The sequence below is a fragment of the Ambystoma mexicanum genome, chromosome 7p (genome assembly GCF_040938575.1).
Source record: "Ambystoma mexicanum isolate Mex_15411 chromosome 7p, UKY_AmexF1_1, whole genome shotgun sequence".
NCBI classification, from domain to species: domain Eukaryota; kingdom Metazoa; phylum Chordata; class Amphibia; order Caudata; family Ambystomatidae; genus Ambystoma; species Ambystoma mexicanum.
This window is the reverse complement of record NC_090939.1, coordinates 299065767-299092464: the sequence shown is the minus strand read 5'-3', so window position 1 is coordinate 299092464 and position 26698 is coordinate 299065767. Positions and strand designations below refer to the sequence as shown.

The 26698-nt window shown below is 45.1% G+C and overlaps 1 protein-coding gene across 1 annotated transcript in view; it reads right to left on the bottom strand.

Moving 5' to 3' along the window:
* LTN1 (listerin E3 ubiquitin protein ligase 1) overlaps positions 1-26698 on the bottom strand; it is a 1629727-nt gene that overhangs the window by 20908 nt on the left and 1582121 nt on the right. Inside the window, exon 29 of the mRNA XM_069636371.1 lies at positions 14605-14772. Within this exon, the coding sequence (XP_069492472.1) occupies positions 14605-14772 (168 nt within the window). The remainder of the gene's footprint in view (positions 1-14604; positions 14773-26698) is intronic.

Here is a 26698-nt window from a genome sequence, read left to right as displayed (position 1 = left end):
GCAGCAATATTGTCAGGATTTTCCCAGTTCTTTTCTACTGTTCTCTGAAGTGCCATATGAAAGGGGAGAACTGGATCCTTCTGGGGGCCTCGATCAAGTATGTCAGTCATATCATCCTGATCAAAAGTGGGTGAGGCTCTACCCGAACCCATATATTTCACCACTCTATTCATTAAACTCCTGTACCCTGAATCTGCATGCTCTGCAGGGTCAGGTTTTGCAAACTGCAGCTCAGGTGACATATCAATGCCACTAGCAGAGTGAAGGGTGTCACACAGGTCTCTCATTTTTGATTCTGGATCGATTAATTCTTCTGGGACCTCTCTAGTACCATATTGTACTCCAAAAGGGAAAACCTCCCCTTCTTCAAAGCCACTTTCTTCAAATATAGAAGACATAGGGCCTCATTACACGGTAGGCGGTAACCATGGCGCTATTAGCGCCATGGTTGCTGCCAGTATTTTACCGTGTCTGCCTTGGTGGATGGCGGAATTACCGCCCTACACCAAGGTGAACGGGGGCGGTAATACCCCATTCACTAAGGCCCTTCCCCCATTCCCATTTTTCCCCCCATAGGACATAAGGGTAATGGGGAAGGCGCCAATTACGGTGGTACCGCAAATTGCGGTACCATAATTAGCACCAAGGTCCCTTTGTGGCACCCCACTTTAACGGCTGGTAAAACCAGCCGTTAAGGTCGGGTCCCGCAAAGGGAACTCGTAGTAAGGCGGTAAGGGGTTACCGGTACCGGTGCCCTTACCGGTACCGGTAAACCCTTACCGCCTAACGTGCAATGAGGCCCATAGACTTAAAGAAGTCTGATTTTGGTAAAGGAGTAAATCTCCTGTCTTGTTCATAAATTTTGGTCGAAGGAATCGAAGTAACCTTCGATGGGATCGAAGGAGTCTTCGAAGACACCGAAGATGCCTTCGACAAAGGCGCCGAAGACGCTTTTGGCTTCGATGTCGTGGATGTTTACATTGACTTTTGTTTTTTATACGGTGTCGGGGAAACACTTGATTCTCAAGGAATCTTCGACGATTTGGCGTCGACTTGAGTTTTACGAGTTTTGCCCATACTACTGGGTTTTACCACAGTAGTTCCTGGCTTCCCTATATCGTCCAATGGAGCGACCAGGGTCTGGCTCTTTTGAGGCTTCATTGAGGGGGTCGAGGCCGCATTCTCAAAGACCTCCATTATCTTCCTTCTAAAATCTTCCCATTTTCTTGGTGAATCCGACTTAGTCGGGCATCGTACCAATTAAGTAGATGTATCGGATGATGAAGAGGGAGATCTGTCTACTTTTAACTTTTTTTGAAGAGGAAGATGAAGAGCGCCTCAATCTATTACGAGATTGGGATCTCGGAGTGTCTATGACGATACGATTCTTTCGAATCGCTTGATTTTTTATGTCTTTGCGACGAGGCCTTCAAGGAGGCCTTAGAAGCTTCCCGCCCCACCGCCAGTTTACTTTCCTCTCACGAAGGGCATTCTCCGTCACAGACTGACAGGAGCCACAGTCGCCGGTTCGATGGTCTGAACCTAGGCACCAGAGACAAACGTGGTGAGGGTCTGTGATCGACATCTTCGATCCGCAGTCGATACATATTTTGAACCCCGTCTTGGGAGTAGAAGGGGTAGAGGAAGACGACATTTTCAGAAGAAAATTTTGAAGCACGCCGTTCTCGAGAGCAAAGCAATTGGAAAAACGGAACTGAATAGTTTTCTTTAGCTATAAATAATGCAGAGTTGTACCTGTGTGTTCACCTATTCGTCAATTTGAGACAAAAGCCTCTTCTGAATTTCCAATCAGGTATTTGGCGAATAGATGCACACAGGTACAACTCTGCATTATTTATAGCTAAAGAAAACTATACATTGCTTCATCAAATTATTAATACATATATCATACTATTTACAGATAACTACTAACAAATTGGGAATTATGAAAAGATTTTCCATAATCTCACAACGGAATAGTTGCCACTGAAAAATCCTGAGGATACATTTATTAAAAAGGATATGTTGTTTTCACTCTACATTGAAGTATCATTTTGAATTTATAATGAAGAATTGTTGAAACTAGTGATTACTGTACTAGATAGAAATAAGGTACTGCTTCTGGAAAAGGGAGGCAAATCTCTCGAAATGCGTTGAGCTCATTATTAACTACCTTTTTTTTAGAAATTCATTTGAACTTTCTTGATTTTCTTGAACCTTTTAGAAACCTGTTTGAATTTTCTTAAATTTTGTTGAATTTGTTGAAAGAAACTGCTTTGGATTATTTTTAAAATTGCAATTGAGTGACTGAGTGAATAGAACTCAAAGAAACAATAATATTATTTTGTACAATATTGAGAAACATCATTAGTAAAAAACTTATACTTTTAAGGTGAAAATGTGTTGATTGAACTTTCAATGTTTGTCTAAATCATTTTTTGAAAGACTAATATAACTAATATTTGAAACTACTAAAAATATTGAGATTTGTTTGGAAAATGTTCTTTCCACTCTTGAATGGTGTGCAGGGCACGGGAGTTCCTATTACCTATAGGAACTACATTTTTTTCATATTTTGGTTGACTTTTTGATACCAGAGTCATTCTTTTATCCCTGGCACCCAGAAAAAACTGATTAGTATAAGGGTCAGAGGACTAGAAAAAAACAAGGAACACTTGAAGCACTTTATATAGAACACACACAAGATAGGGTGTGCTTTCCCTGCCTTCTTCTTAATGGCTACTAAGAAGGCAGTTTTATAGGTCAGGTGTTTGAGACTAGCCTTATGCATGGGTTCAAAGGGTGGGCCCATGAGTTTAGCAAGCACCACATTAAGGTCCCATCCTGGTGGTGGGTTTGAAATTGGAGGGTGGAGTATCTTTACCCCTTCCATAAAGGCTTTAACCACTTGTACTTCCCACCACAACACCTTGTTATGGGAGGTGGTGTAGGCTGACAGCGCCGCCAGGTGTACCTTGAGGGAATTAAATACAAACCCTGCGTCCAGCTGGTGGAGCATGTAGGTGACAATATTGGAAGGAGTGCAATCAACCGGGTTGATTTGTTTATTCTGGCACCAGATAACGAATCTTTTCCATTTATCAAAGTAACAGTGTATTGTGTTTGGTTTCCTGGATTCCTTTAGGATATCCATGCATCTCTGAGGTAGATTGAGATGGCCAAACTCTGACTTCAGGAGCCATGCAGCCAAGTTCATTGAACTGGGTTGAGGGTGCACTGTTTGTCCTTGGTGCTGGGATAGTAGGTTGTGCCAGCACAGGAGTTTGATTGGTTCGCACACTGCCAGTTTGCCCAAGTGCGGGAACCACGTTTGTCTAGGGAGCAACTAGGATGAGCGTTGTCGATTCCCTGTGCATCTTGTGGACCAACTTCCTCATCAGAGGAGTGGGTGGAAAAGTGTAGGCAAACATCCCTGACCAGTTCATCCACAGGGCGTTCCCCTTGGAGCCTGGTTGGGGGAACCTGGATGCGAAGTCTGGGCATTGTCTGTTTTCGCTTGTGGCGAATAGGTCTATCGTGGGGAAACCCCCTTGTGAGAAGAGGTCTCCTACGACTTTTGTGTAGAAACCATTGGTGTTCTTCTGGGAGAGGATCTCTGCTCAAGGCATCCGCAAGTGAATTGAGATCCCCTGGAAAATGTTGAGATGACAGGAAAATGTTCCATCTGAGTGCCCATTTCCAAATTTTCTGGGTAAGCTTGGACAGATTCGGCGAACAAGTCCCTCCCTGTTTGTTTATGTAAAACATAGCTGTCGTTATGTCTGTTAGGATCTGCACTGACAGGTTCAACAGGTGGGGTTCGAACGCTTGAAGCGCTCTGAAGACTGCCAGAAGCGCTAGCAGATTTATGTGATTCTTGGCCACTGTGTGAGACCAGAGACCCTGAGCTGTGTGGTGAAGGAGGTGTGCTCCCCACCCTGACAGGGATGCGTCTGTAGTGACTATGGCCTGTATCTCCAGGTCGTAAAAGGGTTTCCACTTTGCCAGGTTCTCTCTTGTCCACCAGTGAAGACTTTGTACTAGTGTTGGCGAAACGACCACTAGATCGTCCCACTGACCACTTGCCTGAGACCACTGTTTCGCCAACCATTCCTGCATGGGTCGCATGCGCAGGCGCACATGGGGAACCAGGTAAATACATGACGCCATCATGCCTAGCAAACACATCGCTTTGCGCACCCTTATCTGGTGACCGGACTGATATTGAGGAATTTGCAGTAGTAAGTTCCGAATTCTTTCCTCTGATGGAAAGTCCAACCCCTTGTGGGTGTTTAGGATAGCTCCTAGGAACTGTTTGGTGGTGCTTGGCACCAGGCTTGATTTTTTCGCGTTGACTGAGAAACCCAATTCGAAGAGGAGGTCGATCGTTCTTTGGATGTTGGATCTGCAAATGACTGGGGTTTCCCCCGTGATGAGCCAGTCGTCCAGGTAAGGGTACACTGGGATAGCCTCCCTGCGTAGGTGTGCCGCCACCACAGCCAGTACCTTGGTGAATACCCTTGGAGCCAAGCCTATACCGAAGGGCAGCACCTTGAACTGGTAGTGCTGACTGTCCACCTTAAAACGCAAGAATCTTCTGTGCGCGGGAAACATGGAAATATGAAAATAGGCATCGTTCATGTCCAATGTGGCCATGTAATCTCCCTCTTTTAGGAGGGGGGATTACCTCTTGGAGCGTAGTCATGTGAAATTTCTGGGGCTTGACATACTTGTTTGCAGGGCGTAAGTCTAATACTGGGCGCATTGTTAAATCTTTTTTTGGTACAAGGAAGTAAGTTGAATAAATACCCTTGTTTACCTGGTTTCCCGGGACGAGTTCTCTCGCGTCCTTCGAGAAGATTGACTATTTCCTCGAGGAGGATCTTCTGGTGGTCCAGGGAGTGAATTTTTTGTCATGGAGGGTGGTTGCGGGGCGCACCAGAAGTTCGATGCAGTATCCTGCGGACACTGTGGACAGCACCCATCTGTCTGATGTGATCCCTTCCCATGCCTGGGTGAAGATGGAAATGCGCCCCCCTACTGGGGATGCATGGCAAGGGACCCTGAGCGGAGCGTCACTGTTTTCCGGCAGGCGTCCCGCCTCTTGCTGGGCTGCCTCTACCTCTACCACGGTTCCTCTTATTACCTCTGCCGTAACTCTGTGTAGACTGTTGGTTGCCACCCCACGAAGTACCCTGCCCCTGTGCGTAATTGGAGCCCCTCTGGGAATTTTGGCCAAGTGAGCGATGAAAATTACTATTACCTCTTTGATTCGTGGGCTTATTCGTCAATTGTCCCATGGATTTAAGGGTACCATACTCGTCTTTGGCAGTTTTGAGTGCCTCCTCAACTGCTTTGCCAAACAAGACATTCGGTTCCACTGACATGTCGATAAGGGTAGCTTGGGTCTCGAGCTTAAACCCAGATTGTCTAAGCCAAGCATGCCTCTTAATGACGGTGCTCTCTGCTATGAGCTGGCCTGCATTATCTGCGGCGTCAAAGGTCGTCTTTAGAATGCATCCGGACACGGCTCTACCCTCCGACGCGATCTGGGCTAACTGGCCCTTTAGTGGTTCCGGTGAGGAGTCAATGAGAGCGGCTACCTGCTCCCACTGGTGGCAATTATAGCTTGCCAGCAGAGTGGTGGTGTTGGCGATTCTTTCTTGGTAAGCAGAAATTGAGGCCACATCCCTACCCAACCCATAAATTCTCTTGCTCTCCTTGTCTGGGGGAGCTTCAGATGCTGACAGAGGTGTCCCCGCCCTTTTCCTCATGTTAGTGACTACTAGCGAGTCAGGCTTGAGTTGACCGCTTATGTAAAGTGGGTCTGATTGGGCGGCTCTTAACATTTTCTCAATTCTGGGGTTTACAGCCCTGGTGAGATAGGGGTGAGGAGGGAAGGTTCAATTCTGCGTTGTATGGACTTGAGAACTGGAATTGCTTGGGCAATGGGTTTCTTGCCCCCCATGATCTCCTCTGCAAAGTCCCTCTCTTCTTGTGCCCCTTGAGTATCTATGTGGCAGTGCTCTGCAGCTCTAGCCAAGACCTCATTTAGAAGGGGCTGGTTATCTACCGGGGAGTCAGTAACCTGTGGTTCTTTGCGAACAGGAGTCTCTATATTGTAGACTTCTGCATCGCCTTCCTCCTCCTCACCTTGGCCCTCGTCATCTCCATAATAATCGGCACCTGTTTGGTCGTCCAACATTTCTATGTCTGGATCCTCACCATACTGTTGGTAAGGTTGGATGTACTAAGGGTCTGAAATCGGGCCATGAGTTGGAGTTTCAAACGGAGGTCTCTTATTAGGAGGCTGTGGGTCTCTAGATCCTGAAGGAGTAGAGTTGTCAGGGGCTTCTTGATAACTACGAAAATAATCAGTTTTTTTTTCATAGAAGTCAGCCATAAAGGACATCCTTCTCATCACCCTGTCGATGTCCTGAGAGCTCCATTCCCTGGAGCTGGGGATGACCACCTCCTTCTGAGGCTCCTCTCCTATTCCTCTATCCTTTAGAGTGGGAGGGATAACTGTAGGTCTAGTGACAGGGGTCTTAGATGTATCTTTATCTGAGGACCTGTGAATGTCCTTGTGTGTCTGGGGAGCAGAAGTAGAGTGTGATGACTTTGCTGTTTGTCCCATTTCCCTTGAGTACAAGAGTGTTTTCCTGATGTTTTCACCTTCTCTGCACTTTTGGACGCCTGGCGTCGAGATTCGGGGGGTGTGTAGGGTACCTTCGGAATCTTTCGAGTGTGCAAGACGACCTTCGGAGGCAGACGCTGAACGGACTGCCGGGGCCGATTCTAAGCATGCAGCTTGGGGGTGGAGGTTGGACTCGTCATCTGACGATCGTACCTCCGTGACTTTGGTGAGCGAGGCACGTTTCACAACTGTGGACGGTTGCCTTGTGTCGTGAGGCAATCTCGACCTGGAACGCCTAGAGGACACCGATTCCGTGGACCGTTCTCTACGTGCCTCCTTTTTCTGAGAACTCGACACGCGTGTCGAGTCCCGGTTGGGATTAGTGTGTTTATGTGTAGTAGTTGGGGCAGCGCTCGTGTCGCCGGGTGTGGCCTCCATAACTGCCCTGCCGTACAATCTTCTGGGGTCGGGGACTAGCGCTTGGGTGTCTTTCGATGCCCCTGTGCCCTCGCCGTCCGAAAGGGCGGCATCACTGCCGTCACTGAAAGCACCCACCGCTTCGATGGCCTCGAGCTGCCTGGCGTGGTGGGCCCAACGTTTAGTGGAGCGGTCCTTTAGTGTTTTAGCCTTAAAAAGGCCACACGGTCTGCAGTTAGCTTCGGGGTGTTCCCTAGGCAAACAGATTACAGGTGGCGTGTTTGCCAACCCAAGGGTACTTGCGGTTGCACTTGGGGCAAAATTTAAATGGAGTACTCTCCATATGTCACCTAAAGGCAGCGGGCTAGTGTATGTAGGAAATATATGCGAGTGTGAGCATGTTTCCACCCCCCACTCTCCCTACTTGTTTCAGGGCCGAGGCCAGAGGCCTTCCGAGGCCCAAAGTCTGTCGTGCAGTCTTGACGGTTGTATGTTCTTCGGACCGGCGTCGATCTTCGGATCTCGACATGGGAGTGAAAGAACGGGGAAATGTATATATGATTTTTTGCAAAATGGCTGAAAGCCAGGGAACTCCGCACAATGCTTCCGACACGTATGGCGGAAAAAAACAATCTGAGGGTTCTACATGAATGAGGGATCATGGGTACAGTGGACGTCACACTAGGGATAGTATTACTGGCACGCCCTATGTCGACGCCCATTTTCGAGTTTCGAAAAACAAAACTGTAATACTCTGCAGCTTCCACTAGATGTCGGCCTATGCACAGCATGTGAATCTAAGCAGATTACACAAGCCTCAGAAATATATTAAACTTATGTGTGATTTGATTTGAATTTTAAATTAATAAATAAATATTTACCTTTAAAAATCAGGTAGATTTTTCCAGTGTGACCCGGGGGGTATTTTGAGAAGGGTGTTATATGAGTGGTATATCACTGAGAATATTGAACCTATAGACATAATAAATAAGTATTTAATTGCGCACTACATGCTAGGCCAGACCCGGGTGTGTCCCTGATTGAAATCCTTAACACTAGCTATTAGGCTAAGCTGTACAGCCACAATACACAAGCACCTCCCAAAGAAATTGCAGAGGCCTTCACAATGGTTAAACTCCCAAAGCTCACCATTAGCCAGCGAGACCACCTAGATCAGACCATCATGCTACAAAAGCTGGGGGAAGCGATAACCTCACTCGCTTCAGGAAAACAATGGGAGGTGATGGCCTTCTGGTGGAATTTTATAAAACATACCAATCCACCCTAGCTTCAATACTTTTAAAAGTTTTCGAGGAAGCTTTTGACACCGGCATACTCCCAAATACAATGCGAGAAACATTGGTGGTCCCCATCCCCAAACCCCGGTAAACCTGCTGAAATATGTGATTCATACTGCCCCCTGGCCATGCTAAATTACGATGAAAAATGACTCACAATGCTGGCTACACGACTTTGCTGGTGCATTGCTGGACTGATACATTCAGACCAGGGCAGATAGGTACCGAGCCATAACACCACCTCGAAGGCAGATTGCAACACGTTATTGATCAAACCAACACCCATACTGAACAATATGTAGTATCATCCCTGGAGGCTGATAAGGCGTTTGACCCGGTGTACTGGGAGTGGATAGATGCAGCATTACAAGGCTTTGGTTTCGGAGCAAACTTCACACGCTGGGTCAAAATATTGTACGCCTCTCCCATAGCCAGGGTAAAAACTGCCCGGCAGATATCTGGACAATGGGCCATACAAAGAGAGGGGCCATTCACCCAAGAACAAGTCAATGGGCTGTGTTCGTGCTGGTAGAGAGTTTCCCAGACCCCCCCTGTTTTGCATACCAAGTAACTTTGGGTCTCACCCTAAGTTACCAGGGGACTCCAGACGTGGACCCCTTGCTCACTGCTCTTAGAGAGACACAGCTTTACCTCACTGATGATGCCCAACAAGGTTGAAACACGTGTATGGGGTTGCTGTGGTACTCTTGTTCAGAGGAGAATTGCCAAGCATTTCGGTGCTGGACTTCCCCTGGGCAGGACAAAGACTGATATGTGGGGAAATGTCTTCTCTGTGAAAAGAACAGTGAGCTAAAGACTTGGTTGACACTCTCCCAGGGGCCATCCACCCAAGAACAAGTCGATGGGCTGTGTTCGTGCTGGTAGAGAGTTTCCCAAACCCCCCACCCCACTGTTTTGCATACAAAGAGAGACGCGACGGGTGTCCGCTCTCGCCAATGTTTTATATATTAGCATTGGAACCAATAGCGGTATATTTGAGAAAAGAATATTCAGCAGTAGGAATAAACATCTTGGGCACCACACATCTGATCTCCATGTACACGGAAGATGTACTATAAAATCTATGTCAAAAGCAACATAACATGCCCATAATATTAGATGTGCTAGATGACTTTGCCAAATTATCAGGCATCTCCTTCAACAAGCAGAAATAATGCCTTGTTGCCTTGACGGGCTACTAGAAATAAACACGACCGACCTACCGGAGTGGGGCCTGAAATGTGAACACAACTCCTTTAGATAGTTGGGCATACGTATTACACCCCTCCACATCCCCCCCACCCCCCGGGAAGAGATACACACAAAATCAATGGTGTTCTGGTCCAGAATGCCCCTCTCCCTTATGGGAAGGGTAGCTATCATTAAAATGGTAATTCTGCCCAGGCTCCTATATAGCTTCAATAACTTAATCTTTTATATGGAAGCTCCCTTCTTTCGAGATCTGGAAAGTTTACTTAGAGAATTTCTATGGGGACTTAATGGCACATCAATTACCACCTTATCCCCTCCCTATGTAGGGGGAGGAATCCAACTTCCGCGGCTGGAATACTATTATCTAGCTGCCCAACTTCGCTTCATCACAAAATGGCTGTCAGACGAAACCACATCCGAGCACGAACTACTTAGCATACTGATAAGCCCTGTGTTACTCAAAGAAGCCTTATGGCACCAGGGAAGCAAGTATGAAACCCAATCATTAACATTCTGTGTGGGCAGACAGGTCTGGTTAAGAACACTTAAGTCACTCCAACAACCCTACTCTTCCAATGTCCCCATCTTGACAAGCACATGCGGTGGCTTAGAGGAATAGAAGGTTGAGCGCCAATCGCAACTGGCCTGCGGAGCCACAACCAAACGCACTTTTGACATTAATGTACGACTTAGAAGATGGTTGGAGGCCTGTGTCCAGGTTGTATAGGTGTCTCCTATATGGCACAAACATTAAGATCACCAAATTGAAGTCACACTAGGAGACCGACTTGGGGCTAGAAATCACTGACAGGCAGTGGGCACTGGCGCTGGGCTTTGTCAAAAATGTATCGCGCCATGCTAGATTTAGGCTCATAGCGGTGAACGTGCTCCACTGCACGTACATGACACCGTCTAGAATGGCCAATTTTAAAAAAAAGACACCACTCATTGTCCCCTGTGTGGCCAAGACAACGCTCAACTAATGCATATGTTCTGGGAGTATGGGGTGATACAGTGTTTTTGGTCCCAAATTAAACAGACACGTGAAAAGCGGGGATCAAAACATTCAAATGGAACCCGCTTGAATGTATACTTGGAGCATACCCCAGAATGAGCAAGCATAAACACACCTGTAAAAGTATGGATCTAGCTTGCATATTGACCAAGAGATACATAACTGTGACCTGGAAATCACGTAAAGGCCCGCAGTTTGAAGTATGGCTCAAAGAATGTAAGCGCTGGTGTAATGCCGAGACCACCATATGAGAAGGGATAATAGAAGCCCATGGAGGAGAAGTCACGCTCAATTTTGAAGCATGGACATCACTTCTCAATTCTGTTTTCTACCCCTCTTATTACAGGCCACCGTGAATACTCTCCAACGACACTGTTGGACTCACACTTTCCACCCCTCTCCTTTTGCATTCGGTTTGCATACACTTAACCAGACCCTTCCGCTGAGAGATTAACAGCGCACCGCTCACGTGGCCCAAACGTGAAACGCCACACAATGACTAGAGTGGCAACTAACACATTTTTCTGTCTAACAATATGTCAGGTATTTTGTTGTTTGTGTTATTTTTCTCTTTTTATTTAGTTCTTTCAATGTATTGGTTGGCGCATATGTAAATCACCAATGTGTACCGTACTTACACATGCACCAATAAACAAAAATGTAAAAAAAATAATAATAAGATACCCACGTTGATTGATTTACTGTTTGAATAGATTACATAGCAGTATATTTACACACACAACTATGCATACAATGCCAAATCCAGAGGAAGAAAGGCTCACCTTTAGGAAAAACTCAATTTAGGTGAACAGAATTTGAACAACAGTTTGTCCAGCTTTGCACTCTTTGGTCGAGTCCCTGTAAATATATTAGAAACTTGTGAAGGTGTGAACAGACCTCCACATCACTCCACTGCCGATTAACACAAAGGGAGCACCACAGAGACAGGCAGTGGTAGACGAGACAGCCCTTTTACAATGTGCCTTAGGCCGACTGGGAAGCTGCCTGTTGGCCAGTTAATGACAAAAGGAAATGCAAGCCAAAAGCCAGCGCAGATGGAGGACTTGCACAGCCCTTTGCTGAATGCGGTGGGCCCAAATGCCACAAACAGTTGCAAAGGCTTTCGGAAAGGCTTGATACGGGCAACGTACTTTAGTGCTCGCATGACATCCAGAGAGTGGTGGGAGCACTGAGCATGGAAGACCCGACACTGGCGGTCTCAAAGGCTCATTGAGGTGGACCGATGAGGGCACTTTAGGTGTGAAGGTATGGTTTGTCCTCAACATGACCTTACATTTGTGGAAGACAAGATAAGGCGGCTTGACAGAGCGCGTGGATTTCCAACCCTCCTGGCTGAAGTGATGTAAATCAAGAAAGCCATCTCCCATGACAGGAACTTGATGTCTGTCTTCTGTTTTCAAAAGGATGCCCTATACATTTAGAGAGCACAATGTTGAGTTCCCAAGCTGGAGCCAGTGCTCGCACTGGTAGAAAACCTAGAACAGGCCCCAGAGAAATTCTTTAATGAGTCGATGAGACCACAGTGAAGGCGTTGCAGTAGTACAAGTTGGTAGCGCATGCTCAGGCCTTCGCTAAAATGTCTCTGCAATCATGAGGCATTTTGACATGGCCGAACTCTAGTGAAGTAGCAGCCTTCTGGTTCAGTGAGGCCAGGTCATGGTTAAGAACCACTCTCTTATTTCGGGATAGAGGGTTGTATGCGGGCGAAAGCTTGATGGGTGGAGCTGATGAAAGTGCACGCAGTTCCGAAAACCAAAACTGCCCCGGCCATGCTGGCCGACGAGTAACAGTCTGCATCATTGTTTGAAAACAGACAAGATTCTCGGCATGAGAAGAAATGGAGGAAAAGCACACAGAAACTTGTCGGTCTACGGCAGCATGAAGGAAATGCAAGGCCCTTCCAGTTGTCCCTGGCGGTAAATAGGTCGATGTTCAGCGCCCCACATGTCTGGAAGCTGCCTAGAGCTCGACTGTGAAGGAGCTCCCACTCATGGCAGGAACAGAGTTCCCTGTTGAGGGATTTGGCTATGGATTTGTGGATGCCTAGCAGATGGAAAGGAGATGGGAGCATCCTGTGAGAAAGGGCCAATTTCCAGAGGGATTGCACTTCGGTGGGCAGGGCAGGAGATCTGGTGCCACCCTGTTTCCAGATATAGAACATGGTGGTTGCGTTGTCTGTGAACACACAAACTACTTTCCCTTGAAGATGGAGGCAGAAGGATTTCAGAGTCCACAACACTGCCCTTAATTCCAGGACGTTTCTATGTAAGGACTTTTCCTCTTCTGACCAGAGTCTCCAGGTGTAAAGATTATTGGTATGGGCTCCCCAGCCTTCTATGGATGCATCGCTTGTAACTGTGACATTGTTGCTGGGTGTCACAAATGGAGCCTTCTGTGGGAGGATGAAGCCTTCTGACCATTAAAGAAGAGTGTTGTGGAATGGACACATTATGTGACCTATGTTTTGTGTCAAATCTGTCCTTTTTAGAATGCGCAGTAAACTGGTTTTTCAACATGAGCAACCTGTTCTCGCAGGGGTCTTCTAGAACAGGAATAAAGACCACAGTATTCCTTGCCTGTTCTCTGTATTTATAGAGGAAAACCTCCTTCCTCTGTCTTGTGGGGTGGAGGTCAAACATTTTAGCCTCTTTGGACAAAATGGTGTGAAATTTTCCAACTTCATCAGGAGGAGAGTCCCTAATGGAAAGCTCCTCGGGTTCACCATCCGCTGGGTTTAAATCATTAAACTGGCCCAAGGACAAAGAGTAGGTTGATGCAGTGTTCTGCGCCAAGCCCTCCTGTGAGTCGTCTGAAAGATCTTCTGGAGGATGGGATGCCAATCGAAGGGTGCAACAATGGTGCCTAGGAGGAACAGGAGGGTGGGCCTGCAAAGGAGTAAAGGAGGCGACTCATGTCTGCAGTTTTGATAGCAGCATATGCAAAGTGGGCAAAATGGCATAGGTCGTGCAGGTAAAGGTGTTCCATGAGGTGTCTGCTCTGGAAGGAAGATGGAAATGTTGACTTCCTCTTCTAAGAAAACCCTCTTCTGGGCTCTCGAAATCTGTGTCAATAAGTGTTCCAAAATGTCTTCTGGAGGCACATTTGAAGGATAAGAATAGAGTAAGGAAGGAATCCATTCAAACCTGGTTTTCTAGCCTTCTTGCATTTGATATTTTCACTATTTCTGTTTCCACAGAGCATTAAAACTTTGCTGTCAATTCCATATGCTTAAATTTAGAAGTACAGTAAAAGATATCGGTTTATTTGTGCCAAATAATAAGGTGTGGTACAGAAATGCTAAAATATTGTACCCCGAGAATGAATCACAAAAGGAGATGTGGCTCAGTAGATAAGTTACTGACGTTAGATTTTAATCATGTCTTTGGCATTTGAGCAAAAATTCACTTCCGGCCAAATCACTATCTACTTGTGCCACCAATAGTAAATACTTAAACCTTAAATATGTTAAATTTAAATAGGTTAGAAACAAATGTACTATTTAGTGTCTTATACAGTCTCTGTTACACATTGGCACTGCGATCCTGTCAAACAGACGGCACACCCTAGACTCTTTTGTGGCCTTCTGCACGTCACGTTTGAGATGGCCCTATAGCAATAAACATGCCACAAAAAATATTCTTTGGAACTAGATCCACACAATATGAAGTACATTAAATATCCACAGATCTGGAACATGTGCAATGAAATAGGAAGGTTTAAAGAGAACCGACGTAATCATATCTCAAGTTCTGAAAATAAGAGCACTGTACACTATATCAAAAGTGCACAATGTAGGACAAACTAACCAGGACACAGGATTACACCAATAAGGATTGTTTTAGAAGCTAATTACAGGTAGAAAGACAATGTCAATCAGACAGATTCGCCTTTGTTCAAGTTATTTATATATGTTGTATTGCAGATCAACACAGTCCATTTTTTTAAAAAAAGTCAGAACTACCAGGACATTGTATTCATTCAACCTTCTTCCTCCTTTTTCTTACCAGGCAGGCCGAGTGGAATTTCTTTTTGCATTTTCTGCAGGCTTTTTTTGGAAGCGAATAATTGGAACCATGAATGACTGAGAAACAGATCATACAATCTTCAACACCTTCAAATCGCTTGTCCACATTGTGCTTCCATAAAGCTAATCCTTCCATAATGCTTCCATTCTGTCGATCAAAAGAAAAGTATGACATATGTTGTCACACTGCACGATGACTTGCAGCTTTCATTTGTACATGCACATTTTTTAAACAACTGCAACTAGATGAGGTGTGCAATGCAAAACAAAAAGAACACTTTCAAAATACTGGCAAGATTTAGCATTATGAATTTAACATTTGTGCAAAAACAGAGACAACGCAATCCTTGTGTGTTGAAATACTATTTGTGTATTCCGCCTAACAATTCTAATCAAGAATGTATGAGCAAAGAAATCACACCGGTTAGCAATCTACAAATATATATTTTCAACAAAAAGCCCCTTTGCATTGTTCACTTAGTTCGCAAACACTGTAGCTAAGTTACATGATTTAACTAATTTTAGTAGTGGAAATGAACTCCTGACAGTCTGTCCACACTCACGACCTTCAAATTAAATCAATCAAAAAACATACCTTTAACAGGCCAACAAAGCAACAAAAGGAATTGAGGCCATAGAGCATTTGATGGGGCAAACACTGACTTTCAATGGATTCAAAATATATCCCTAGTCCTTGATACCACCTACTTCAAAAAAGACCCCACCACCCTTCTCCCATCTACTTCAGGGAAAAGGCAACTATCAAATAAATCTAAAGTAGGAAATTTGGGACATGGAAAATCTGGAAGCAGGCAGGACCTACCATATTGTTGAAGCAACTAAGTTTTGCACGGTATGAAAAACAAAGCACTTCCAGCAAAAACAATTCAAGAATATAAGAACTGCCTTAAGCTCCAAGACAAAATTCGAAAATGGCGTTTTTCACTGGTACTTATTGTTTTTTAAAGCAGACATGCCGCTGGATTACGTAAATTAACTCACATATATGCCCAGCCTCAGCCTAAAAGGATTCTTGCCTCACGCACCACTATAACCATCACTATAAAGGTCCTAACACAACCCCAGAACCCAGGGAAGTCATGGTCAAAATCACACTCTGTTAAATGTGCCCATATTTCCTTCCCTATTTTCCATCTATAGAACTTGGACGTTTGTGGAAGGTTGGGGCTTAGGGGAGTAGGAAGAAGTACTTTGCAAGCTGTGTTTTCTTGGGCATGGTTTTAACATGCCTCGGGTCACTATGACACTGTGGAAGGTTCAAAAGCCTGACCAGTGCCGAGCCAAATACAGTCTTTGGGCCTTATTACACGGTAGGCGGTAAACCATGGTGCTATTAGCGCCGTGGTTCATGCCGGTAATTTACCGGTACCGCCTGGGAGGAAAGGGGAATTACCACCCTATTCCAAGGTTGGGAAGGCGGTAATTCCTCCTTCCTCCATTGCCCTTCCCCATACCCATTTTTTCCCCATAGGGCATAATGGGAAGGGGGATGGCGCCAATTACGGTACCGCAAATTGCGGTACTGTAATTAGCACCCCGGTCCCTTTGCGGGTTTGTTTTTTAACGCCTGCTAAAAGCAGGCGTTAAATTCACCAACCCGCAAAGGGACCTCGTAGTAAGGCGGTAAGGGTTTACCGGTACCGGTAAAATACCAGTACCGGTAAACCCTTACCACCTACCGTGTTATGAGGCCATTTGTGTCTTTAAACACTTTGTTCAGAAGCACAGGCCTATGTTTTGGGGAAGTGCAAAATATTCTATGGGGTAACCATGACATAAATGAGAAAACAAAAAAAAACCTGTAATGGTGCAGAAGGAGGAGACACAGGTGGCATAGTGATTGCTATAAACTTTTAATCGGTGTGAAAATAAAGAGAAAACCTAGATTTCACTATATCTATGAGGGGTTTCCTTGCCTCAACTAAAAAGCGAATAGGTCTGTCAGGATGTCTAAGTAACTTAAACAGTCCAGTGTCCTGTGTCAAAGTGTCCCCATCTCTGTCCCTTACACTTATAACTAAACAAATCAGTTGTATCAAAGTTTTGGTCCAGGAGAATGACTCCTCTTCCTCCTAGACTGGGTGGCACAGTTCTGGTTGCAAGTTTCTTGCCAGGGGGAATGACTCCCTTCCCCTGGTTTTAGTACTTCCCAAACAAACAAAATAGTTGCAGATCCTCCAACACTCTGCATCAGAAGGTTGACTATTTAGTATCCTAGGGGGAATTACTCCTTTCCCCTTGATCACTGGTTTGATCCTCCTTGCGGGCTCAATAACAGGAAAATTACTCCCTTCTGTAGAGGAGGATCCAAAAGCTTCTACTGGAAGTCCCGCCCCTAACTTGCCTATATGTTGGGAACCGGAAATGGCGACAAAAGCAACACCTGTAATGATGCCTATAACAAGAGCAGCCTTCAAAGCAAATGATCCATTAAGAAGACCATTCTTTATGTATCCACGAAAAGCTGACAGCCTCTTGGGAAAAATCCCTGAAGAAAGTGTGAAGACGGATGAAAGAAGAGACTGGTAACGCCATATGGAGCAAAGTGACAAGCCTAAGAAGAGATGACAAAAGAGGAGGCGAATAGACTGTATAGAATCGGATGACGAAACAAAGAATCAAGTAACCCTTTACATTTGGGATGAAGACTACACATGTAAGAGCACGGAAGAAAATGAAAACCATTTTTATAATGTACGTAGCGATTAGTGCAGGCGGTGCCGCCAAGGTGTATGTGTGTAATATATATATATATATATTACATGGACGCGGTAGCGTCCATGTAGTTATGGTTAAGTTGGTGATTCCATAGGAAGAGCATTTTTTGGGTGGCTTATAACTTCGCTCCCTCTGGACGAATCCTCACCAAACTTTGCAAAAGAAGTATATGACCCACTCTGGTGGCAAAGTTTGGTGAGGATTCGTCCAGGGGGGGAAAAGTTATAGGGAGGGTCCCAAAACTTGTGTTTTTTCCTATAGACATAAACTTTGCGCACGGCCACAGGCCAAACCGCTGGACGAATTTACACCAAATTTGCAGCAGGAGCGGGGGCTTGGTCCCGAAAGCGTGCTTTTGCAAATTTGGTGTAAATCCGTCCACTAGTTTTTTATAAAATGACCAAAACGTAAGGCAAAAAAATTAGTGATATCTGTGTTCGCTTCGCGGACGGACATCCCTGTTCGCTCCGCGGACAGCACCCCGATTGGCCCATGGCCTTGCGTCATGTCCGTGGACATTCAACGTGTTTGCCGATTGGACGGCGAGGGGCGTGGAGCGCGTCAGATTTTCTGTGGCGCCCACCATTTTGTATTCGCCGTCGACCGCGTACAGCGGTGAAATGTGGATAAAAAATTGTATTTAGTGCCGTGTGTTGGTGTGTAAGAGTGTTTGGGGAGGGTGGGGGAGTATGAGATAGTTTCAATCTTTTGTTTTTTTATGTGCTAGACGTTTTTGTTGCGTTCGATTTGTCCGCGGAGAACACGGCTGTTCTGACATTTTGTAAATAAACTAAATGGTGGGGTGTTTAGAGGACGGAGTATGTGTCATTTTTGTTTGCAAGGAAGGTAAAAATGAGCTATGAACACTCGCGGTGTACTTATTTGTTCGTAAATACACAAACTGGGGGTGTCCGCAGGACGCTGTCCGTATTGTAATCTGTCTAGTGGAATGTGTTCTAAGAACACTTGCGGTGTCCTGAAATGGTTACAATTACACAAAATGGGGGTGTTCTGAGAACGTTGTTTGTATTGTTGGTTGTCAGGGTGAAAGTGTTTTAAGACCACTCCTTTTGTCCGCTAATAGTACAATTTCCTATGGGCGTCAACCGACTTTTTGTCCACTAAAACGATAAATCCGGCTGGTGTGCGCCGACATTATGTGATAATCCTATGACTGGCGCTATTGACGTGGCTGACTTGCTTTTGCGACACTAAATCATATCTCCCGCCCCTAAGCCTGATATTATCAAAGCATTCATATTCCCCGCCTCTCTCCGTGACGTTACAGGGTGCGTCATCAAACGTGCCCAGTCCTCTGCAGTCCTACGTGACTTTAAACAGAACCCGGAAGACAACACAAATGTCACAACACAGCGCGGCACAATTCGGAATATGAAACAGTGATTTAAAAGCAAACAGCAAGATTGTAAATTTTGTAAAGTACATTTATTTGACATCAAATGTTTAGAGAATATTATTCAGCAATTTGCATTTGTCTTTGTTGTCGATCCGCAAAAGTTCATGTTGAGGCACGCGATGTTCCTTTGCGGTACAGAGGGTGTTAGATCAGCTTACAACTCAGTGTGCCACAATTCGGAATATGAAACTGTGGTTTAAAAGTAAACAGCAGGATTGTACATTTGGTAAAGTGCATTTAGTAAAGTACATTTATTTCACATGAAATGTTTAGTGAATATTCAGCGATTTGCTATTGTCTCTGCTGTCGATCAGCAAAAGTTTATTTGGAGCCACGCGTTGTTCCTTTGCGGTAGATAGGCTGTTGGTTTATGATAAAAGCAGTAAATGGTCGCTCTGATAATCGGAAGGTTGCTCCAACAACGAGCCATTAGACCACCATATTGGTTGGTATGTTGTTTGTAGCCGCTAGTACTGCGTAAGGGCATATTGGTCCTTGGCGATTGTCCTATAAAATGGTGAGGGTCATGAAGTTGCATATTTGGACCTGCACCTGGCAGTTGAAGACCCCATCCGCTGGAGTCTGTAAATCGTGACATACGCAAAATGGGGCCACATACCTGTTTTAAAAAACATAAATTAGTCTCACCAGCCGATCTTCATTAAAAATCATCATTTTATTTATTAGGGCGTGAAACTATTTGCTATCGAAGATAGTGCAACGGAGTATGTTAATAATAAAATAATAATATTTTCCCATTCATATAGCACTAAGAACCGTGAGGTATCTAAGCGGTGCTTATTATTAACCACGGTATGTGGTGCTCATTTATCGACCACGGAAGGATGAAAGGCTGAGTTTGGCCTTGCCGGGATTCGAACTTGCGTTAGCAAGCTGTGCACGGATGTCAAAGCGAGCGTTGTACTCGCTGTGCCACTTGACAGGCTACAGTGAAGTGGCACAGCGAGTAGAGCGCTTGACCGCCTAAAGACCGGTTAAATTATTTCTATTAACCCACCCTGTGTCGTCTGCCTTTTTCAGAGCCCTCTAAACGACAGGGGATCAATTCGGCGGTGATAGTGCGCGGTAGAAAACATTATGCCAACATTATGCTGAAAAATTATGAGTGAATGCTATTTTTGGTCTTCTAATTTATTCTAATTTATTCTATATGCGATTAATTAACCTTTGTCCACGACCATGGCTCATTCATTCAGTGCTGTGCATCATAGGGTGTCTGTTACATTTGGTTTTTTACCCCTCGAACATGGCGCGATTTATGCACGCGCACATATATAGGGCTCTATTGTGAAATCCTATTTCACTTTCCATGTTTCCTTCGTTGAACACGGAAGCAGTAGTTTGATCTCCTTCGGGAGTGCGGAGGCGTGGAAGCGGCCAACTTGTGGCCGTATTTATGCGTTTTTCAAATAACTTTGAATCTTCAGCGAGTTTGCTGTTGTATGCCAGCTTGTTTTACGGGTGTTTTTTACCCAGCGAGTGTTCGCTGGTAATATTGTGAAATGACCTAACATGCTTTAGTCTGAGACACGTAGTTCTTTCTCATACCCAAAACACGCGGTGTGTGTTCCCACTTTGCCTGTTAGCTAGGTTTAGTTGTAACTTTGCTTTCAGGTCTTGATTGTGGGCTCCTTGCTAAACGTAGTGTTTTATTGATTTTAGATTTATGAACGCCTGTGTCTCGAGTGTGGGTGCTTTGCTAAACAAAGTGTTCTATTGATTTTAGATTTATGAACACTTGTGAAACAACTGGTTCCAGTGAACCTATCTCATCTTGACGTGAATTGGGACAGTAAAAGACTATCCTACATTTATGTGATCCCTGGCTGGATCACGCACTGTGAGCAGGGTGTTTATACGGCCTGGTAACTTTTTGTCGCGCCACCTTTGGTTTGGTGAGGATTGGGTCACGACTTTTGTGTGTCTCTCTCTATCGTACACCTCTGGTGATGATGTGCTCTACTTACTTTAGGTGATCTTTTCACCTCTTATATCTTTTTGACCACAGTCATATAGTGGTTAGGCTAACAAATATTTGCTGTTGTAGCCTGTGAAGTGCCTATTGGTAGTCCCCGGTTTTTAAGATGGTGAATTTGGTTTCACGCCGAGGGTGGTTGTTTAGACTCTTGGGCAATATGGTCATGGTGACTATTTTTCTTACCTTCCTTTTTCATGTTCAGGGCCTTGCACCTCGGGCTTTGATAGAGATGGTGCATGATGTTGAGTCAACATTTTGTAAATACTGAGTACTTGGGTCCTTTGTGTCCCTTATATCTTGCAGCTGGTGTGTACTACATCTGGTTGTGGATGTGCTTGGGAACCCTACTGCACAACATGAAAAGAATTTTAATACTACAAGAAAGAAGTGTTTGTTTTCCCCTGAAGAGAGTTCAGCCATTGTATGGCAACAAGAACTGAAACATGTGACATGTCAGGATTATGTACATCATTGAAAACACATGATTATGTACATCATTGAAAACACATTTGTTTTATGAGATTGAGATGTGCTGCTAAGGTTGTGTTTGTGTATGAGGTATAAAGGTGTGATGAATGGTTTGAATGAATAACTGAATTGCATTTTTATAACCAATTGTTGTGCTTAAATATGGGTCTGTTTTTCTAATGTTTCTATTTTTTTTTTCATTGTGATGAGTAATAAATATATCTTTTTTTGTATTTGGTTGTACTTTATCTATTTTTTCAAGATATAAGTATGTGTGTTCTATTTATGAACACGTGTAGGGTCTCAGTATTATACTTGTACTGTTGTTGTAGTTTTGTGTCCGATCTCTTTGTTTAAGTATAATAGCACTTTCCAACGGACCATCCGGGGCTCGCAGTGATCGGGTGCCGATCTCCTGTCTCGTCTGCAGTGCACCTTGCCAGGGTATCTTTGTGTGCCTGTGCCGCTTGTCCGTGTCCCTATCCACTCTCTTCCCAGCTTTTCCAGTCTCCGTTTACACGGCAGGTCTGCCCAAGACTTCGGTTCCTGTCCAGCTGTACGTCGGCTTCGTGTCTGAGGTTCTGCTTGTGCCGAACACTGCCGTCCACTTTGCAGTTCGCGCCACCATGTATCTTCCGCTCTATCAGGCCTCGTACACGTCCATTTGACGTTTATATTTCTGTTCACAGACACTGAAGTCAGCACAACCTTCCTCCTCTCATCCGTGGTTTCCAATGCAGCTCCTTCTAAGATCCAAGCTCCGGTGTCGTTAACATATGCTGCCTGTTTCCAGCCCCTCTTGTTCTTGCCCCAGCGCCATTTTGTTGCAGCTGCTCGCTTCCACTGCCAAACTTCTTACGTCCATATACTGTTCATCCTGCAGATATCCCCCTCGCTTTCTCAGGCATTATGTGTACGGCATATTCATAACGCTGTGGCTTTTTCGTTGTTGCTCGTTTCTGCTTCTTCACTCTGTTTTAGCTTCAGGATCTTTGACAGATTATCAGGTGCTCCGGGATCCGCGTCCTCGTACGTGGCCATGTAGCCACGCCCCCAAATCCTTAACAACCTTGTTTAATCTCTATATTTCTCTTCCTTTACTGTCTGCTCCACTTCCTTTAACACAAAGCAGTTTTTGTGTGCTGTCAGAAGGCAACGTCCACTTGTTCCAAGGACAGGGATTTGACCCCTAAAAGAGGCTTGCTTTAGTCCAATCACCTGTGGGGTTTTGCCATCAAAAGACAGAGTTTCCCACTCATTCTCTGATTAATCTCTGCACTTCGGCCCTTGAAGAAGAATTTGTTTGGACCCTGTTGAAAGAGTAGTCCTTTTCAAAGTCCTCCAGTTGTGAGGTGAAGACAGGTAGTCCAAGGCAGAGGCAAGCTATGCTCCCGAACTATCCCCAGGGAACATTGGAGGTATCCTGCTGCTGGAGCAAGACCTGCCTCTGTGTCAGCCACACTGGTACCAAGGACCTAACTGTACTGAAACACACCTTAGTTGTGTGCCAAGCTCCCCCATGTTTGGGAGTCTGCAAACAAGGACTACTCTTGCCCCCGAAACCCTGGAGTGGGACTCGCAGCACCTGAGAGCCAAGCCAGATTTCGACAACTTCGTCAAACCACTGCAAAGCGTGATTTCGGGCACCTTCGACCCTGTCCGAACCCACAAGAGAGCCAAGGAGCTGCCTTTGGCAATCGCCAAAGTTCGAACTGCTGTCCCGCATGTTCGTACCAGTTTGCTGATGCACTGCATCGGCTGAAGCACATTGTTACCTCAGCTCGAACAGAGCATTGCTTCACCTGGACCACTTGAACGACCGTTCTGTTCATCACCAAGTGTTAGGGAGAATTCTCAGAAATGTGCTAATTCCTCTTTACCTTAGAGACCCCCAGCTCTTTTGCTGGACTCTAGGACTTTCATTTTTACCTAGGGAGAGTGAGACCCTTTTTCCCACCCATGTATTTTAATGTGATTGTTACTCTGTTTCCTTTGGTTTTTTGGAGTCTGACAAACTCCATAGGCATCTTTGCACATTCTGTCACACAGCATCTTTAGTGCAGTGACACAGGTAAGTCTATCAGATTTCCCAAAGGTTTAAATACCTTCTCTTGAATAAACTACTGTTTCCAAGAGCAGTAAAGTGAAATTAACTTTACTGACCTTTATAACTTTCTAGACCCAGCACACACTATCTGACAATAGGGTGCTGGAGGGGTTACTTAGTATCCCCTTTGTCTAGTTTCTCATGTAACATTTTTATGTTACCCTTTCCTTGATGAATGGCTGGTGGCAGAGGTTTACTTTTAACTACTGTGGTGGGCATTTACCGCGGGCTACGTTTGCAGCTGCAGTAAAGCACCCAAGGGTGCCATTTTTGTCAAATTGGCCCCGGTCTTCTTTGTTCGCCATTTCTTTGTGGAAAGGTCCTTCTTGAGATTTACTCTGCGCGCCAAAACCAGGTTTGGTCCCTTTGTTTGCTTTGCCTTTGGCGGGATTCACCGGTGAAGCCTGCCTCTGGCTCAAGGGGGTCTGGTGGGGCAGGAAGTGAGGGAGATGCCAGAAACTCCCTGTTCTTAATCTCCTAGGAGACAGGAATGCACACTTATGTGATTGGCCGGCTGTCTGCCTGGCAAGGACAGCCACCCTGTTGGGTGGCTGACAGCTAGGCTGGAATGAATGAGAGAAACCTGCATAAAAGGCAAGGCTTTTTGTCTTGGAAGGCAGAGTCGACCACTGGACTAAGAAATCCAAAGAAGAACTTGAAAAGGATGCCTGCTGCAACTCCTGGACCGTTGGTTTGCCCAGTGAAGCCCTGCTGCGGTGCTGCAACTCCAATTTTGTATCGACAGAGAAGCCCCTGCAAGGACGACTTCTCCCCTTGAGTTGGTGGGACCAATCAACTCCAAAGTAAGCCACCTGGACATCCTCTCGAAGCTGTTTGCAATTCCACTGCAGTTGCTGTTGCAACTGAAGAGCCAGGTAGAGAAACACCAATTGATGTGCGTTGCTTTTAAGCTGGCCAAGAGCTCCAGGAAGATCCTCTGGACTCACAGGAAGCAGGACTGACCAAGCCTGAGCCACAATAGAGTGCTGGACCGCAGATGCAAGGAAAGCCCACCTCGACAGCCAGGAACCGCGGTGGTGCTGTTTGTGGTAGACGCAAGGAGCTGAAACACCGAAATGCCACTTGTTTGAAGATTGCCGGCTACTGTCGGTGACCATCCCACTGCAGTGCAGAAGTCCCCAGAAGTCTTCCCTCTTGTCCCCACTACTGAGGCACAGAACACCAGGATCTGCAGAGCTGCACAGGAACAGAAGTCACCTGCTGCTTCCTCTTCTAACTAAAGGTACTGAAAGGTCTGAGAGACCTTCCCTCTCACTGTTGAGTTACTTGCAACTTCTACTACTCACAGGTCTAACAGTTTGTGGCCCTACATTGATTCTTCTTTTCTTCAAAGACTTCTAAAACATTGTGCAAAGACTTTTCTTACCTGCAAGAAGTGCTTCAGCTCACATAGACTTTTGCCCATTGACTTTGGCTTATCCTGTTTCACTGAATGACTCTTATTGAGGGGTCCAAATGTATTTGCCTGCAAAGAATATTTGTGATCTCTTGTTTGTTCTAATAATCTTTTCTTTGACACTCATCTCAGTACTATTCCAAATGGCAACAGTAATATATCAATGTACGCAGTGTCCTAGCTACTAAAGTCACCTAAGGGTGTAGGAAGTGTCTTAACTGCAGCGCTAAGTGTATCCGGCATATGTACGACCTTGACTGCACTTTACGTTTCCAGATAGCTTTTATACTGTATAAGCGCATTGGGTCACGTAGCTAGTTTGAGCGTGGCGACGTGACACCCTTAAGACATGGTAGAATGTCGGTGCACGTACAGCGAACGTTCCACGTAGCAGGAATGATCCTAACAGTACTGTTTGTTGTGTTTGTTGTTCACAACAGAGACTGGACGGCGGAATATACCAGGATAATAGCAGCAGTTGCCACTATCTGGCCGCCCGTGTGAATGAGGACGAGCAATAGGAAGTCGCAGTAATATTCCGCGACGTATGCAGTGTGCTTGGAATAGAAGGTTAGTAACATCACGATTCGTGATGCAGCGGGCCCCTTCACACAGATGACATATACTCTGTGTTTACTAATTATGCACACAGTGAATACTGATTGAAACGGCCAGTTTGTAACGTATACCACTGGTGAAAAGATTAAGGTCCTTTGGATGGACTGGTGGTCTCTGGTGAGGCGTCATTAGCAGACCACACCGGGAGTCTACTACACAGCTCCACAGCAGAGCTAAAACACGGTTCAATTCCGTACCATAGAAAGAGAACTCCTCTCTCATCTTACCTTACCTGGATCCTGCTCCAGCCTCACCAGAGACAACCAGTCCATCCAAAGGACCTTAATCATTTCGCCAGTGGTATACGTTACAAACTGGCCACCTAACTACGTTCAGCCATGACGCTCCCACTATCATAGGTGCCTGGTACTCTTCTTACACCATTGTGCTTTAAGTTCTCCCAGTCCTGAAGACAGTCCGGTGCAAACCCCAGCAGCTTTCATCCTTTCAACCGCTGGCAGATCAATCTATTCACCGCACTTGAAACACCTGATTTATGTGTGTCGACAACGGTTACGTGTTGCCTCATTTGTTAGCAACACAAGAAACTACAGTCACTTCAGTTAAACTAACCAACCTATATGCAAAATCATTTGTATACAATGTTTTTCCTGTGCCTAAGATGGCATATGTCACTGTTTTAAATATTTACTTTTGAGAATTTAATAAATTGTATTTTTATGTTTGTAAATAATTTCACTCCGTTGTGTTCCTTGGATGAGCTAAACTGACATACGCTACTTTAGCTCCTCTGTTTACAATAGAAAACTAAAAAGAGCGTTAATGACACGGGTAGCTTTTGACTCTCCCTCTCTCTACTGCTCTATCACACTACCAACCTGTGGAGTTCAGACTTATACCAGAGGCTAAGGTTGTTGTAGTGCACCCAAAGCGTACTACCCCAAATCTTTACCTAACACCAATCAATCAAATAATGTACCACAAAAGTTTAAAAGATCAGTGAGCAATCATTTTGTTAAATAGGAATCACTATGCTATGCAATTTATCAGCCCATTTCTTAATTTGAGTGTCCGCCTTAAATACGTAAGGAGACACCAGGTAATGAAAGGTGTTTCAGCCAACAAAAATGCATATACTGCTGCCCTACTTGTCTGGTAGCGGAACCAATGCTGTGTTGCTGATCTTCAAATATACCTGGCAGAAAAAAACAAAATGCATCAAATCTTCCACAGGCACATTGCATAATAGACAATTTACCTCATGAGTATTAGTTGTGCCTTTGTTATGCAATTTCCCTGTGATTGCCCTAAGAGGTAATACGTTTAATCTTGCCCTAGTAATCGAGAT